Genomic DNA, 18,487 nt, shown 5'->3' on the forward strand with positions numbered 1-18,487 from the left:
TGAGACCCTGACCTTTAGAGTTGGCGTTATGGACTAGACTCACAAAGGATGACTTAAGCTCAGAGGTTCTGATAAAGCATGACTGCTCACGCTCAAAGCTGAAGACGTTTGTCTTTTTTGTTTTTTGACCATTCATGGGAATTTGCTAGCTTCATCAATGTGCTGTGCCCTCTTAATTATTCATCCCAAATTTGAAGGGAGCTGTTTAAAACCGCTCCTACTGTTGTTCATCTGTTTTAATGGTCTGGGTGATGGTCCTTCGGTCCATTCTGAATGTCATAAAGAGCAGCAACTGATTTATCATCTGGGGTTTCAGATAAACGCCAAGCGTTGTGGCGGGTGATAGCAAAGTGAATTGCAGTTGACCTGAAAGACTAACAGACATGCCTACGTTCCTCAGCCCAGACTTTTAACCACTTAAAAATAGTTGTTCTTTAGGAGCAAATTTGGGGTGGCAGGTAGCCTAGTGGTTAGAGCGTTGGGCCAGTAACAAAAAGGTTGCTCGATCGAATCCCCGAGCTGACGAGGTAAAAATCTGTCATTCTTCCCCTGAACAAGGCAGTTAACCCACTGTTCCCCGGTAGGCCGTCATTGTAAATAAGAATTTGTTTTTAACTCACTTGCCTAGTTAAATAAATAAAATTAATTCAAACAATTTACCTGGCAGCTCTCTACAGACATTGCAGTCATAATTCTAAAGTCAAATTTCTGTAATTATTTTGTGTTATTGACTGTACGTTTTGTTTATCCCATGTGTAACTGTTATTTTTGTCTCACTGCTATGCTTTATCTTGGCCAGGTCGCAGTTGTAAATGAGAACTTGTTCTCAACTGGCCTACCTGGTTAAATAAAGTGTAGGTGAAATAAATAATGAAGAAATGAACTGTTAGTGTCACACTGAGCTTTTTCTGTTCACACTAATGATGTACTCATCCTCAAATCCCTACAGTTAAGAATACTGCATTAATAAAGCAGAACTTGTTCTCCACACCAAGCAGCTCCTAGCTACATATTTGTTCACTGCATATGTTTTTTTTGTACACGTGGTTTTATAAGTAGGTTATGTGTTTGAGAATTCATTTCAACATTGTTTCTACCAACTGGCAAGCAGGCAAGACAAATATTTGCTATCTTAATTGTTAATTTTTTTATGGGGACTTTGGCTTCTCCATAAACTCTTCGGATTTAAGTACATTTTTCTGCGTGATTGTATTCCACACAGATTGTGCATTTTACAGACAAAACATGCTGTAAGTCGTCTCATCTTCGTTGTTCTATTCAATAGCTTATTAGAACCGTCAAACCACTCTCTTTATGTAGGTGAGTGATATTTCCAAGGATGTGGCCCCAGACAGGATGCTCTAGGCGTACTTCATCCTGCAGGTGATCTATCCTGGGTCTTTGGCCAAGAGTTGGGTTCCGCCCTCTCTGCACCCCCCCCCCCCCCCCCCACCCACCTCTCTCACCTTGTCATTTGGTTGTGGCTTTGCAAATATAAAGCCTAGCAGGATGGTAGGCTATTTTAATTGGAAAACATGGTGATGGGGAGCTACAAGGCAGTGGAAAAGCATCTCTTGGCAACAACGTGATTTCAACCTTGATTGTTATCTTGGTTCAGGTGATAAGACAATATGGGTATTTTGATTGCATCTCGATAGCATTTGAACAATGGACAAAGAATAATCCTGCCTGTGTTGTTGAAGATATGTTTTGCAGTCATGCATCACTTTAACTGGAGTTTCCCTGCTTTAAAAAGTATAGACATTTCACCTATATTTAACCAGGTAGGACAGTTTAGAACAAGTTCTCATGTACAAATGCGACCTGGCCTTTGATAAAGCGAAGCAACAAAAACAACAGAATTACACATGGAATAATCAAACGTACAGTCAATAACACAATAGAAAAATCTATATATAGTGTGTCCGTGTCCGATGAATTCCGTCTACTGCACGTACTAGATTTTATAGGGTTCATAAAAAAAATGTAAGTATGAAATAATAAGTCATTGAAAATAGATGAATGGGAGGCTGTGACTGAGCTGGTAAAAAGGAGCATGTTTTTAATACATGTCATAAATGTTTTGAACCCTGCGATCCAGTGTGTTATTCAGATTTTTGGATATGCGGTATTATATATGATTAGCTAATGTTTCAAACATTTTGCGATGCATATTGGACACAGGTCTGCCATATCACATCATTAACCTTCATACATGTACTCTCTCCCCCAATAATTGCCTCTATATTAATCATTTATCTGAATGATAACGACCCAGGATGTTTAAAATCTCATTTAATTCAGCCTCCTGTCTAGATTGAGATGAGACTATTTCTTGGGTCGTTTCTTCGACTGCTTTCATATACCCTTTTTATAGTGAACCAATTAAGCACAGTGTCTGTTAGAATTCTGTAGAAATGGCGCCTCCAGTTGACGGCAGACTTTATGTTGGGCGTGATAAACCTGTAATCAGAATGTGTGTCGGCTTTATTGTGCTGGTGAAGGAATGATACATGGTGGTTTTGACAGTGGCTTCCACTCAGCATTGCAGAGACCTGGCAGTCGTTGATAAGACAGCCAGCTCTGCAGCCCCTAAAAAGGCACATTGGTGTGGAGTAGAATGAGGCGGTAGGATGCGAAGGGGAGAAAAAAGCCCTCTGCCTTTGGCAATTACTTCAACCATGCAGTTTCCTCACCATTACGTCAAAAGCCCCAGAATCCTTTTAGTCAGAGCTGTGCTGGTAAAAGCATTCCGAAGGAGACAATTCCACCCGCACCTTCTGGTGCTTCCTTATCCCTACAGCTCAGAAACTGAAGTTAACTCTGTTGTGAAAAACTAGCCACCACAACTCTGTTTATGGTCAGATGCCAATCTGTCAGTCTGCTGTGTAATTGATGTATTTTAGTCCAACTATATAAAAGACTCAAACATTTAGTCAATGTTTCCCATTTAATATAGGTAGCACTGTGAATTTCAATTTGAAGTACCATTCTCGCCCTGAAATAATTTTGTTTTGGAGAGAAACTATCAGACCTCAACATTTTGAGGTATTTACAGAGTTTGCATGACAGAAGTCTGATGTGACTGTGCCTGACCTGAGATGGAGAAATAGGGTACAAAAACAACTCAAGCAATTCTGTCATCTTGGCAAGAACACAGGTCTCCACTATCACGTCTCTGTCTTGAGTTTGAAAGAAGGGCTGGTTCAAAGGTGACAAGACTGGCACAAAGGTGACCAACGGGGTTTTGAAACATTGCTGAAAGTAAATTTGTATGTACTTTATGCCAGTATTATATCTTAGAATTTTGCCCTTGGTGTATAAAACTACAGCGCTCCAGTTTTTTTACGCCCAAATTTACTGATAATTATTTTTTTATTCAATTCAAAATGAGGTTCGTTTTTTATATCTGTAAATAATTGTATTAATGTTGTATGGCAGAGGAACAATTATGTTTTGAGAGTGAATTCCAACAGAAAACAGTGACACAATGCATTTCTATGAAGTGCCTAATAATATACTGAACAGAAATATATAAACGCAACGTGCAACAATTTCAAAGATTTTACTGAATTACAGTTTATATAAGTAAATCCGTCAATTGAAATGAATGAATTAGGCAATAATCTATGGATTTCACATGACTGGGAATACAGATATGCATTTGTTCGTCACTGATACCTTTTTTATTTATTTATTTAAATGTTAAAAGAAAAGTAGGGGCGTGGATCAGAAAACCTGTCAGTATCTGGTGTGACCACCATTTGCCTCAGGCAGCGTGATTTGACGTCGATCCAGAGCATCAGGATTGTCACAGTATCGCTGTGCATTCAAATTGCCATGGAATCAAATGCTATTGTGCTTCTTTGTCCGTAGCTTATGTCTGCCTATACCATAACCCCACCGAAGCCATGGGGCACTCATTTCACAGCGATGACATCAGCAAACTGCTTGCCCACACAACGTCATACACATGGTCTGCGGTTGTGAGGCCAGTTGGACGTACTGCCAAATTCTCTAAAACGACGTAATGGTAGAGAAATGAACATTAAATTCTCTGGCATCAGCTCTGGTGGACATTCCTGCAGTTATGGCAATTGCACCCTGCCTCAACTTGAGACATCTGTGGCATTGTGTAATGATCATGCTGTTTAATCAGCTTCTTGATATGTCACACTTGTCAGGAGGATGAATTATCTTGGCGAGGGAGAAATGCTCACTAACAGGGATGTAAACAAATTTGTGCACAGAACTTGAGAGAAATAAGCTTTTTGTGTGTATGGAACATTTTTAGGGATATTTTATTTCAGCTCATGCAACATTGGACCCACACTTCACATGTTTTATATTTTGTTCAGTGTAGAACCATTCAAACCGAATGTGATTCAACCAAATCAGCCATAAAGAAATTATCTCAAAGACTTACTTTGAGATCCGATTTGATAGTAAGTAACTAAACTAGTGGGAACTGGCTGGTATGGGCATTGGCCATGGACTGGCTTTTAATGAGTTGGCCATGGACTGGCTTTTGGCCAACCTTTAAAACAAATAATCTCTTGTCCCTGGGAGCTCACATTGGAGATGATTTTAGATGTAGAGCAGAGGGACATGAGCTCTGAGCAACACATGACTAGAATGGAGACTGCTGGAGGTGCCTGGACTTGTGGTGCTGCTCTCTGTAGACACATTGTTTTACCGTTCCCCTTGCTGTAAGTCAGTTTCCCTTCACTTCTCACTAATTACAACGGGGGAAGTTTATCTTTCCTGTCTGCAGTAGCATGCGTCATTAAAACAATATCCAGGGCAGAGCTCCTGAATTGGCTTTTGACTTGGCTAGCGGACTGTCCGACATTTCACTTCAAAGCTTCAGGGTGCCATTATGTCGAGTACATAACTTTGTGTGTGTGTGTGTATATATATATATATATATCTTTATGAGCCGAAAATTAGTATTTTTTTCCAAACTATCAAACTCTGCACTTTACTGTAAAGTGTAAAGTAATTATATTGTAGGACCCTCCTGTATGCTAATGCAGTGCTAATCTGGTCCTTAGCGAGTGTCTTAATGAGGCCGACGTGCCCTCCGTGAGTGCTACATTATGGAAATAACTTGCATCGTGGGACAGCAGAAATGTAGCCTTATTTCCACTTTTAAAGCTTTCCTAACAAGGTATGTTGTCCTTTGAGGCCACAAGCAGAACATAAACAAACACACTAATGACTTGCATGGGGAGACTTCACAAGTGAGGTCCATGTTTCAGACAAGTAACAGATGGAGGTAAATGGGCCATGGTGGATAAACTATTAAGCTGCTGGACTAGAGAAGAAGCCCGATCCATGTACTTCGACTTGTTGTTCTGAATCGAATCAAGGTTGTACGTGGGCACTGTTCTATGTCCTATTCTATGCCTAGTGCAGTGGAACATGTATGTTGATGTACTTGGCGGGAAAAGCAATTAATTTGGATTCATATTTTCCACCGAATTAGCATGTCAGAGCCTGCCATGCATAATGTCTAGTGAAGATAACTCATCTATGGTTATATTTAGGGAAATACTTTAACCAGATTAAAACTAGAAATATATGTTCTGTATGGAGCCTTATCCCAATACTTTTATCAAAGAAAATACAACTTCTATACCAAATCTGAAATGTTCATCGTTGGCTAGGCCTCTGTCCGCAGCGAGGCCCCTCCGTCCGCAGCGAGGCCCCTCCGTCCGCAGCGAGGCCCCTCCGTCCGCAGCGAGGCCCCTCCGTCCGCAGCGAGGCCCCTCCGTCCGCAGCGAGGCCCCTCCGTCCGCAGCGAGGCCCCTCCGTCCGCAGCGAGGCCTCTCCGTCCGCAGCGAGGCCTCTCCGTCCGCAGCGAGGCCTCTCCGTCCGCAGCGAGGCCTCTCCGTCCGCAGCGAGGCCTCTCCGTCCGCAGCGAGGCCTCTCCGTCCGCAGCGAGGCCTCTCCGTCCGCAGCGAGGCCTCTCCGTCCGCAGCGAGGCCTCTCCGTCCGCAGCGAGGCCTCTCCGTCCGCAGCGAGGCCTCTCCGTCCGCAGCGAGGCCTCTCCGTCCGCAGCGAGGCCTCTCCGTCCGCAGCGAGGCCTCTCTGTCCGCAGCGAGGCCTCTCCGTCCGCAGCGAGGCCTCTGGACTAGGGTCCAGGCCTCTCTGTCCGCAGCCTCTCTGTCCGCAGCGAGGCCTCTCTGTCCGCTGCGAGGCCTCTCTGTCCGCTGCGAGGCCTCTCTGTCCGCAGCTTTGAATCAAAGTGTTGAGTGTTATTACAGCCTGTGTCACTCTGAGTAAACAGGAGGAGGGGCTCACTCTTTCCTCTGACATCTGCGCTGTCTCCTCAAACACTGCCAGCTTTGAAACACTGGAAGCTCCCTGCGTTGCTTTAAGGAAAACACTGACGCTTGTTTCCAGACAAAATAAAGAGCTGCTTTCGATCGTTACAAGGGCCAGTTGATTTCACATGTGGTAGAGCAGTTACCAAAGTCAGCCTTTCGAAATGAGCTCAGACAGAGAGCAACAGCACCCAGCCACAGCAGTCCCCAGAGAGAAAATTGGTCATGGAAGTTAAGATGCATCAGAGGCACCGCAAAGCTTACTGCCTGATGAGAATGTATGTTTAGATATGTTTTAGTTTAAACCCTAGGAGATACGTCAACCTCTCCCTTTTGGATCGAAGAGGATGAGAGGGATGTAGGATCTGGTGGTTTGTTTGAGTTGAAGTCCGGTAATCTGCTTGCGTTGGGTTTCATCCTTTTTGTAAATGTCTTGGTTGGATTGGTTCAACATGACTTGTCAAGGCCATTCTCCAAAAAAGAACCAGTGCATGAGCTAACAGAAGAGCCAGCTAACTGATTAACAGAGAGTGTCACAACAACGTTGTACCTGCATTGCCCCTGGAGTATTCCTGTTGTGCAGAGGTCAAGGGAACCGGAGAGGAGGAGACCTAATTCCCAGTTTGGGAGGGGGTGGGGGCACCGGGAGGGAAGGCAAGGCCTAGCTGGTGCCCAGAGATGAGGCCTGCTCTGAAAGAGGCCTCTGTGTGGCAAAGCCTGTCATTACAGCTCTTTGGCTAGGCCGCGGCCGGGGACAATCCCAGCCTTTGTGCTCTTTTATTGCGCCAGGCTGTGTACTGTACTGAACGGCAGTGGGAGAGGCGTGTGAAAATTCCCTCCACCCCAGATAGACTAGGCTACATTTAGTCAGCTGGGGTTCAGTAAGACTAGGGAACAGTCAGTCAGTCAGCTGGGGTTCAGTAAGACTAGGGTTCAGTCAGTCAGCTGGGGTTCAGTAAGACTAGGGTTCAGTCAGTCAGCTGGGGTTCAGTAAGACTAGGGTATAGTCAGTCAGCTGGGGTTCAGTAAGACTAGGGTACAGTCAGTCAGTCAGCTGGGGTTCAGTAAGACTAGGGTACAGTCAGTCAGTCAGCTGGGGTTCAGTAAGACTAGGGTACAGTCAGTCAGTCAGCTGGGGTTCAGTAAGACTAGGGTGCAGTCAGTCAGTCAGCTGGGGTTCAGTAAGACTAGGGTACAGTCAGTCAGTCAGCTGGGGTTCAGTAAGACTAGGGTACAGTCAGTCAGTCAGCTGGGGTTCAGTAAGACTAGGGTACAGTCAGTCAGTCAGCTGGGGTTCAGTAAGACTAGGGTACAGTCAGTCAGTCAGCTGGGGTTCAGTAAGACTAGGGAACAGTCAGTCAGTCAGTCAGCTGGGGTTCAGTAAGACTAGGGAACAGTCAGTCAGTCAGTCAGCTGGGGTTCAGTAAGACTAGGGATCAGTCAGTCAGCTGGGGTTCAGTAAGACTAGGGATCAGTCAGTCAGTCAGTCAGCTGGGGTTCAGTAAGACTAGGGATCAGTCAGTCAGTCAGTCAGCTGGGGTTCAGTAAGACTAGGGATCAGTCAGTCAGTCAGTCAGCTGGGGTTCAGTAAGACTAGGGAACAGTCAGTCAGTCAGTCAGCTGGGGTTCAGTAAGACTAGGGAACAGTCAGTCAGTCAGTCAGCTGGGGTTCAGTAAGACTAGGGAACAGTCAGTCAGTCAGCTGGGGTTCAGTAAGACTAGGGGTCAGTCAGTCAGTCAGCTGGGGTTCAGTAAGACTAGGGAACAGTCAGTCAGTCAGCTGGGGTTCAGTAAGACTAGGGTTCAGTCAGTCAGCTGGGGTTCAGTAAGACTAGGGTTCAGTCAGTCAGTCAGCTGGGGTTCAGTAAGACTAGGGTTCAGTCAGTCAGTCAGCTGGGGTTCAGTAAGACTAGGGAACAGTCAGTCAGTCAGTCAGCTGGGGTTCAGTAAGACTAGGGAACAGGCAGTCAGTCAGCTGTGGTTCAGTAAGACTAGGGAACAGTCAGGCAGTCAGTCAGCTGGGGTTCAGTAAGACTAGGGTTCAGTCAGTTAGTCAGCTGGGGTTCAGTAAGACTAGGGTTCAGTCAGTCAGTCAGCTGGGGTTCAGGAAGACTAGGGTACAGTCAGTCAGTCAGCTGGGGTTCAGTAAGACTAGGGTACAGTCAGTCAGTCAGCTGGGGTTCAGTAAGACTAGGGTACAGTCAGTCAGTCAGCTGGGGTTCAGTAAGACTAGGGTACAGTCAGTCAGTCAGCTGGGGTTCAGTAAGACTAGGGAACAGTCAGTCAGTCAGCTGGGGTTCAGTAAGACTAGGGAACAGTCAGTCAGTCAGCTGGGGTTCAGTAAGACTAGGGAACAGTCAGTCAGTCAGTCAGCTGGGGTTCAGTAAGACTAGGGATCAGTCAGTCAGCTGGGGTTCAGTAAGACTAGGGATCAGTCAGTCAGTCAGTCAGCTGGGATTCAGTAAGACTAGGGAACAGTCAGTCAGTCAGTCAGCTGGGGTTCAGTAAGACTAGGGAACAGTCAGTCAGTCAGCTGGGGTTCAGTAAGACTAGGGGTCAGTCAGTCAGTCAGCTGGGGTTCAGTAAGACTAGGGAACAGTCAGTCAGTCAGCTGGGGTTCAGTAAGACTAGGGTTCAGTCAGTCAGCTGGGGTTCAGTAAGACTAGGGTTCAGTCAGTCAGTCAGCTGGGGTTCAGTAAGACTAGGGTTCAGTCAGTCAGTCAGTCAGCTGGGGTTCAGTAAGACTAGGGTTCAGTCAGTCAGTCAGTCAGCTGGGGTTCAGTAAGACTAGGGAACAGGCAGTCAGTCAGCTGGGGTTCAGTAAGACTAGGGAACAGTCAGTCAGTCAGCTGGGGTTCAGTAAGACTAGGGTTCAGTCAGTCAGTCAGCTGGGGTTCAGTAAGACTAGGGTACAGTCAGTCAGTCAGCTGGGGTTCAGTAAGACTAGGGTACAGTCAGTCAGTCAGCTGGGGTTCAGTAAGACTAGGGTACAGTCAGTCAGTCAGCTGGGGTTCAGTAAGACTAGGGTACAGTCAGTCAGTCAGCTGGGGTTCAGTAAGACTAGGGAACAGTCAGTCAGTCAGCTGGGGTTCAGTAAGACTAGGGAACAGTCAGTCAGTCAGCTGGGGTTCAGTAAGACTAGGGAACAGTCAGTCAGTCAGTCAGCTGGGGTCCAGTAAGACTAGGGATCAGTCAGTCAGCTGGGGTTCAGTAAGACTAGGGATCAGTCAGTCAGTCAGTCAGCTGGGGTTCAGTAAGACTAGGGATCAGTCAGTCAGTCAGTCAGCTGGGGTTCAGTAAGACTAGGGAACAGTCAGTCAGTCAGCTGGGGTTCAGTAAGACTAGGGAACAGTCAGTCAGTCAGTCAGCTGGGGTTCAGTAAGACTAGGGAACAGTCAGTCAGTCAGTCAGCTGGGGTTCAGTAAGACTAGGGAACAGTCAGTCAGTCAGCTGGGGTTCAGTAAGACTAGGGAACAGTCAGTCAGTCAGCTGGGGTTCAGTAAGACTAGGGGTCAGTCAGTCAGTCAGCTGGGGTTCAGTAAGACTAGGGTTCAGTCAGTCAGCTGGGGTTCAGTAAGACTAGGGTTCAGTCAGTCAGTCAGCTGGGGTTCAGTAAGACTAGGGTTCAGTCAGTCAGTCAGTCAGCTGGGGTTCAGTAAGACTAGGGAACAGGCAGTCAGTCAGCTGGGGTTCAGTAAGACTAGGGAACAGTCAGGCAGTCAGTCAGCTGGGGTTCAGTAAGACTAGGGTTCAGTCAGTCAGTCAGCTGGGGTTCAGTAAGACTAGGGTACAGTCAGTCAGTCAGCTGGGGTTCAGTAAGACTAGGGTACAGTCAGTCAGTCAGCTGGGGTTCAGTAAGACTAGGGTACAGTCAGTCAGTCAGCTGGGGTTCAGTAAGACTAGGGTACAGTCAGTCAGTCAGCTGGGGTTCTGTAAGACTAGGGAACAGTCAGTCAGTCAGCTGGGGTTCAGTAAGACTAGGGAACAGTCAGTCAGTCAGCTGGGGTTCAGTAAGACTAGGGAACAGTCAGTCAGTCAGTCAGCTGGGGTTCAGTAAGACTAGGGATCAGTCAGTCAGCTGGGGTTCAGTAAGACTAGGGATCAGTCAGTCAGTCAGTCAGCTGGGGTTCAGTAAGACTAGGGATCAGTCAGTCAGTCAGTCAGCTGGGGTTCAGTAAGACTAGGGAACAGTCAGTCAGTCAGCTGGGGTTCAGTAAGACTAGGGAACAGTCAGTCAGTCAGCTGGGGTTCAGTAAGACTAGGGGTCAGTCAGTCAGTCAGCTGGGGTTCAGTAAGACTAGGGAACAGTCAGTCAGCTGGGGTTCAGTAAGACTAGGGTTCAGTCAGTCAGCTGGGGTTCAGTAAGACTAGGGTTCAGTCAGTCAGTCAGCTGGGGTTCAGTAAGACTAGGGTTCAGTCAGTCAGTCAGTCAGCTGGGGTTCAGTAAGACTAGGGAACAGTCAGTCAGTCAGTCAGCTGGGGTTCAGTAAGACTAGGGAACAGGCAGTCAGTCAGCTGTGGTTCAGTAAGACTAGGGAACAGTCAGGCAGTCAGTCAGCTGGGGTTCAGTAAGACTAGGGTTCAGTCAGTTAGTCAGCTGGGGTTCAGTAAGACTAGGGTTCAGTCAGTCAGTCAGCTGGGGTTCAGTAAGACTAGGGTACAGTCAGTCAGTCAGCTGGGGTTCAGTAAGACTAGGGTACAGTCAGTCAGCTAAGGGGGACACTTCTATTTCTTTAACTGCTAAACAAAATGACCCAACAATTTCCCCGGAGGCTTCGAGCTCAGACCAACATTAACCTCTCAATAAAGCATTCAGGGTTTTGTGTTGTGGTTGAGCAATGCAGATTAGGTTGGTCCGGAGTCGGATGTGTGCGCTGCATGTCGTGGTTGGAGCACAGCGACGGCCTCATTGTTTTTGAAGTCACAACAGAGGATGTGGTTTATTGTAATCAAGCACTAACAGGAATTCTGCCTCTGACATCATTAGCATACAAACCAATAGGCAAAACTGCCATTGTTATTTTCATTCGACCACCGAGGACATCCTTTGTATCCCAAATGTCTGTACAGTTCATAAATGTATGCTCATCGTCAATTACGAATTTGGCGTGTCAGTCAAACCTGGTGTTAAAAGACACAGAGAATGTTTTCTTTGATATCCTATGTCATGAACGTATATTCTAATCTAGAGATCCTCTTGTCTCTTGCATCATGTTTTCACATCAGAAAGGGTCTTTATTTAAACATCCTTATTTTCCAGAAAGCCCGAGTTTCCATTTGTAACAGTCTGATAACCCAATCCTTTCAGGAGTGCTGCCATTAGGATCGTCTGCTGTCTGATGTGTCCTTTGTCTGATCCTCTGTCATTTTTTTTGTTTATCTTTCTGCAGTGCTCAAGTCTGGCTGGCCGAGCATGTAGACATATGCTCTCCTATTCTCTAATTGGATCTTTGTATTCATCTGGGGATTGATTCGACTTAGCTTTCAACAAATGTCAATCCAATCTTGCAGTGGATGGATGCTTCCCTGGTAGCCTGTTTATATGTGGGCTTCTGGTAGCCTGTTTATATGTGGGCTTCTGGTAGCCTGTTTATATGTGGGCTTCTGGCAGCCTGTTTTATATGTGGGCTTCTGGTAGCCTGTTTATATGTGGGCTTCTGGTAGCATGTTTATATGTGGGCTTCTGGTAGCCTGTTTATATGTGGGCTTCTGGTAGCCTGTTTATATGTGGGCTTCTGGTAGCCTGTTTATATGTGGGCTTCTGGTAGCCTGTTTATATGTGGGCTTCTGGTAGCCTGTTTATATGTGGGCTTTCGAAATGCAGGCAGAGCTAGAAGAAAAAACATCTCTCTGCCCCTGGGCGTCTACAGCAGCAGGAACAAAGGTGTGAAAGACGTAACGTCACAGTCCTGCCTCTGCACAGGCTCGGCAGGAGCAACGCTTCACCCAGTCATGCTTCTGTGAAGACATATATCAAAACAGCCTTGTCAGTTGTGGTTGTTGCGAAAGCCCATGGTTTCTAGTTAATGGTCATAAACCACAGTGTCCCTCTGTGACATCTGAAAGTCACTCACTTCTCCCTGTACCAGTACCAGTACCAAGACCAGGCATTAGAATCCAGACTGGGCCTCTGGTGACTCCAATCAGAAGAGCTCTGAGTGGCAGATTGGCACATTGGCTCCCAGCCTGGGGCCCCCTCAGCTCATTGGGCGTAATCTACACATCTCTGACTGCATGCTGGGGGCCACAGCCAGGAATTTGCACAAACCCTCCATCTATTTATGACAGTTGAAAATCCCATTGAATTGTAGCGTTGTAAATATCCTACCTATTGTCTCCTGGCATGTTTATGGTGTGATGGAATTTAGGGGATGTAGTCTCTCCCTGGGCTGACCACTGTCTCCAGACAGACACTGACAGACACAGATAGGTGCAGACAGACAGGCACCCCGACACACACACACCGGCAGACAGACAGACGCACACCGACAGGCAGGCAGACAGAAACCTTTCCCTAGGCGTCAGGCCCTCCAGGGGGGTGTGACAGGGAAGACTGTTTGACTTGTATATTGGATCTGAGTGAATGTCAGATTTGGGACTTTTCATTTACATTTGTCATGCAACATAATGGTTGTGTTGACATGTGAATGAAGAAGTTTGATATAATACATGATGACCTAAACGTCCAACACATTTGGCTTTTACCAATTCCACTCCAAGTGTGTTTTTTTCCAACTCATCAGACTATTCAATAAGCATTCCAGCAAGCATGAAAATTATTTTCTTCTCACCTTCAATTAAAATACTAATTACATTGACATTTGAGCGGTTTTCATGCCCTTGTGTTGGTAACAGAATATTACAGCTTTTTTGACAAAAAAATTATACTTGAAGGGAATTTACATTTTAAAAAGACAATTCCATAGTCATCTCCAGCACCACCCCAACATCAACATATGTGAAAATGACACGTTTCTATGTTTTGTAGTAAAGATTGAGGAAGATAACTGATTCCAATGACATCCTCAACCAATTAGGAGGCAATTAGTAAGCAATGCCTACTCATAATTGGTTAAAATCACACAATGCAGACCGATGTAATTGGAAACCCTCATCTTTCTCTGTTTTACTACAAAACATAGAAACGCTGCGTTGTCACATATGTTGGGGTATTTTTGGTATTTTATTAGGATCCCCATTAGCTGTTGCAAAAGCAGCATGATGCTGGAGATGATGAATATGAAGTAGTATATTTTTGACATTTCCCTTTAAGAGCATATCCCTCCCAGCTCTGCAAATACACAGGGATGTCTGACATTTTGTGCCAAAAACAGACAGCACCATACACCTTCAAGCTGGCTTTTTAAGAGCTCTGTGTCCATGGCAACGGTTAACCCAGGAGTTGTGTTTTTTTATTCATAATTAAGAATGTTTGGGGAGCTGAGGGTGAGATGCCAGAAACCCAACAGCTCTGCCTCCTGTTTCTGTCAAGATTTCCATCAACAATTCACAAGGCAAAGGCAAGAGCATTCAAAATGGCCTCATTTAACTGTCAAGCCACATAACCCTGTAAAACGTGTCTGCCTTGCACATTTATTTAGGGGGTTCATATTGATTTCCAGGGAAATCTGTACGTTTCCCAATTAGTCCCGTTCACCGAAAGTATACAGCGAGTATTTAGTAGGGTACATACATCGTTTTTTATTTAACTAGGCAAGTTAGTTGAAAACAAATTCTTATTTTCAATGACGGCCTACCCTGGCCAAACCTGTGAGCCATCCTATGAGACTCCCAATCACTGCCGGATGTGATACAGCCTGGATTTCGAACCAGGGACTGTAGTGACATCTACTGCATCTTACTGCTTTGGCACTGAGATGCAGTGCCTTAGACCGCTGCACCACTCGGGATTCATTACGTACATAGGGGATTGTTTCAACAAGTAAACATGATCAATACGTCAATTGAATTGCAGTTTAGCTGTTTGTCAGGATTTGACATTCCCGTTCTCTCTCTAGGTATCTATCGAGTGTTCCCTGACGATGTTTTTTATTCTTCGTGTGTTTTTCTCTTTCTTCGTGTAAATCAACATTGTATCTCTGACATGGTGTTTTTTATTTAGGTCCAGTGTTTAATGGTTTGGATCGTTAGGGTGATGCGTCACAAGTAGGAGCAGTCTTGTATTATCGCTCTGTGCTTTTATCACTAATAGCACTTCTCCTTTCCATAGCACTTGCTCCATAAAGTTTGACAAGTGTTGCAAATCAGACCTTTTTTTTTAGTGCACAATAACAAATAATTCATGAAAAGTGCATTTTTATGTCAACCTTTCCTCACCTGCTGAGATTAGGCCTATCATAAAATAGCACTACCTGCTGCTTGAATATCATCGGATATGTTGACATTATAACATGAAATCATAATGATTAATTTACAAATCATAGATCAACCTCTATGGCAGCACTTCAAACTATCATCTTCCATACCTTGTACCCTGTGAGGGTTGTTTCTCTTCCATACTTTTACCCAAAAAGGGTTGTCTCTCTTCCATACCTTTACCCAAAAACGGGTTGTTTCTCTTCCATACCTTGTACCCTGTGAGGGTTGTTTCTCTTCCATACCTTGTACCCTGTGAGGGTTGTTTCTCTTCCATACCTTGTACCCTGTGAGGGTTGTTTCTCTTCCATACCTTGTACCCTGTGAGGGTTGTTTCTCTTCCATACCTTGTACCCTGTGAGGGTTGTTTCTCTTCCATACCTTGTACCCTGTGAGAGTTGTTTCTCTTCCATACCTTGTACCCTGTGAGGGTTGTTTCTCTTCCATACCTTGTACCCTGTGAGAGGGTACCCAAAACGGGTTGTTTCTCTTCCATACCTTGTACCCAAAACGGGTTGTTTCTCTTCCATACCTTGTACCCTGTGAGAGGGTACCCAAAACGGGTTGTTTCTCTTCCATACCTTGTACCCTGTGAGAGGGTACTCAAAACGGGTTGTTTCACTTCCATACCTTGTACCCTGTGAGAGGGTACCCCAAACGGGTTGTTTCACTTCCGTACCTTGTACCCTGTGAGAGGGTACCCAAAACAGGTTGTTCCTCTTCCATACCTTGTACCCTGTGAGAGGGTACCCCAAACGGGTTGTTTCTCTTCCATACCTTGTACCCTGTGAGAGGGTACCCCAAACGGGTTGTTTCTCTTCCATACCTTGTACCCAGAGGTTATTTCTTCACCAATACATAATTGAATTGTCCTTCTCTAACCAGCATTTGTACAGGAAGCCCATGCAAACAGAGAGATGCAGTGCAGTGGTGTATCTCCTGATCCTCTTGTCCTAGCTACCTCAATGTTTCATGTGCTCTTGCAGTATACCCATTAGTGTTAGCCCAGATCTGTCAAATCGTACTCAGGCCTTGGTGCTGAAACACTGGGCTGGGTTTAAACCGTGCCTCCCTCCCCATCACCACCAATGACATGTACACTGACACCACCAAACACAGCCAACCCCTCTGTGACTGAGACGGGCGGGCAGGCAGGCAGACAGACACATTGATGTTTAGGATCCCCTCTTGCTATATGTCAGTGGAGAAGATCACATCCCTCACCCTTTAGGTCTGTCCTCTGGTTCACCTCCCCATCACAGGAAGTTTGTTGTTGGCTATTTTAAAGAGTTCAACCAGCTCTATGTATCATCCTGAGGTCTCTGGAAACCAACAAATCAAATAGTAAGGGGTGAAGATTGAATGGGCAATTCTAAAGCCAATATGCTTTGGCATTTTGTCATCTTTTGGGATTTTTGTAGATGCTCTTTCCGGTTCATTCCCAGAATTAATTTGCCACAATATAATATTTGACTTGTGTCACATATTTATAATGTGCAAATATGGTTGCACAAAATCTGTTACCTTGTCAAACCTCAATTCAAGTGTGGGTGGATGGGTGGGTCTGTGTGTGTGTGTGCCCTACATTTTCATGTTCGCACATACCAAGTGGGCTTTGGCGAGAGACGACATTTCCCCTTCTCTTAATTATGGATGATAATGTTGGGTCTAATTAATATCTGTTTCATTAATGTGCTCTGACACATTCCATCCCCCATTGTGTCTTCAGCCCCACAGCTCCGGCTACGTGTGTGTGTGTATGCGCGCGTGTGTGTGTGTGTGCGCGCGTGTGTGTGTGTGTGTGTGCAACCCAACACTGGGATAACTCTCACAGCAAAGTCTTGGTTTGATTAAATTCCTTGGTATCCTATTATTTGTTATTTCTTCACAATATAGTTCCTATTTTATAGTTGCAACATGTAAAGTGTTGGTTCCATGTTCATGAGCTGAAATAAAGATCCCAGAAATGTTCCATATGCACAAAAAGCTTATTTCTCTCAAATTTTGTGTGCGAAGTTTACATTCCTGTTAGTGAGCATTTTTCCTTTGCTAAGACATTCCATCCACTTGACAGGTGTGGAATATCAAGAAGCTGATTAAACAGCATGATCATTACACAGATGCACCTTGTGCTGGGGATAATGTTGTCTTAGAGAATTTGGCAGTACTTCCAACCAGCCTTCCAACCGTGGTGGGTGAGCGGTTTGTTGTTGTCAATGTTGTGAACAGAATGCCCCATGGTGGCGGTAGGATTATGGTATGCGCAGGCATAAGCTACGGACAACGAAGACAATTGCATTTTATCGATGGCCATTTGAATGTACCGATACCATGACGAGATCCCGAGGCCCATTGTCGTGCCATTCATCCGCCGGCCTCACTCCATGTTTCAGATGATAATGCACAGCCCCATGTCTCAAAGGATCTGTACACAATTCCTGGAAGATTAAAACGTCCCAGTTTTTCCATGGCCTGCATACTCACCAGATTTGTCACCAATAGAGCATGTTTAGGATGCTCTGGATTGACGTGTACGATAGCAAATTGACTGATATGAACTTCAACTCAGTAAAATGTTTCAGATTGTTGCATGTTGCGTTTTTATATTTTTTGTTCAGTGTACATGCAGTGATGGAAATGACTTACTGGACGGTAGGTGTACTTACTTTCAATGGACAGAAGAAGTGCACAAATATTTGACGGGAGTAGTGTTGTTTTTTATAGAGAGCGGAGGGAGTGTTGTTGGCCGTGATGTTGGTTGACTCATGGTGAATCTTTCTTCTCTTCCAGAGTGTGGTGGAGAAAGTGTTTGTGGAGTTCAGCCACCAGGAGTTGCTTCAGTTCTACAACCAGGTCAGTGCTGCACGTTGGTTCTGCTTTCCACATCACTGACTCCTTAACACCCGCAGGCATGTTTCCATTCACCTAATTGTCAAACATTCTCCTTGCAGCTGGAGACGGTTCAAGCCCAATTGGACTCCCTCACCTGATGCGGGTTCCATTCTATTTCTATATGATGACAGCTATGGAAGAAGCAGTGTTGTCATTAAAATTCCCCATGCACACTGACAGGACACCTATCATAACAATGTGATGGTATAATGAGGGAGATCTCACATTTCCCTGTTTGTTGAGAGCAAAGGATGTGCGTGTGTGTGTATAGAACTGTAATCCAACTACATTTCATCCTTCAATGAAACTAGTTTTCTACCTGTGTTTTCCGATGTGCAACATGAATGTTGCTGGTGAAATTGAGGCAATGTTATTTTTAGGAATGTTTCTATATGAATGCTGATGAAATGTTACTAATGTACAAACACAGAACATGATATCATGTATATGTAATCTAAAGCACTAGAGGAATATAAGAAATGTTGTAATCTGAAAAGTGGCATTGTTATTTCTTCTCTTACCCCACCTGTAGTTTCATCAGATAGGAGTGCAAAGGCACAGTTCAAATCCTCATCTCCACACTTAGCGGGCCAGACATTCCTAAATGAAGCACATTATTTTCAATTAGCGTTACAAAATGGAGCCATTTAAAATGAAGCGTATTGTCCAACGGTGAAGGTTTCACCAAAACAGATAGCTACAGGTTTTCCTCTCCCAGGGTCTCACGTTATCCCGTCCTCCTCACGTAATACCTGTCAAGTCCACATCGCTCTGAACAAAAGAAGAAACCGTTTCCCCGCCTCCTCCTCCTCTAGAGAAAGACAGTAAAACACTTTACGACCTTGTATCACATTTATGAAGATTTTTATTGAACAAAGTTTTCATTTCAA

The 18,487-nt window shown here is 45.0% G+C and overlaps 1 protein-coding gene across 1 annotated transcript in view; it reads left to right on the forward strand.

The window, feature by feature from the left end:
- The window catches only part of LOC139411909 (COMM domain containing 10), a 41,745-nt gene extending 23,652 nt beyond the window's left edge, over nt 1-18,093 (forward strand). Inside the window, exons 6-7 of the mRNA XM_071158663.1 lie at nt 17,496-17,558; nt 17,657-18,093. Coding sequence (XP_071014764.1) covers nt 17,496-17,558; nt 17,657-17,695 — 102 coding nt within the window. The 3' untranslated portion in view covers nt 17,696-18,093. The remainder of the gene's footprint in view (nt 1-17,495; nt 17,559-17,656) is intronic.
- The last annotated feature ends 394 nt before the right edge of the window (nt 18,094-18,487 follow it).

The sequence above is a fragment of the Oncorhynchus clarkii genome, chromosome 6 (assembly GCF_045791955.1).
Source record: "Oncorhynchus clarkii lewisi isolate Uvic-CL-2024 chromosome 6, UVic_Ocla_1.0, whole genome shotgun sequence".
Taxonomy (NCBI): Eukaryota; Metazoa; Chordata; class Actinopteri; order Salmoniformes; family Salmonidae; genus Oncorhynchus; species Oncorhynchus clarkii.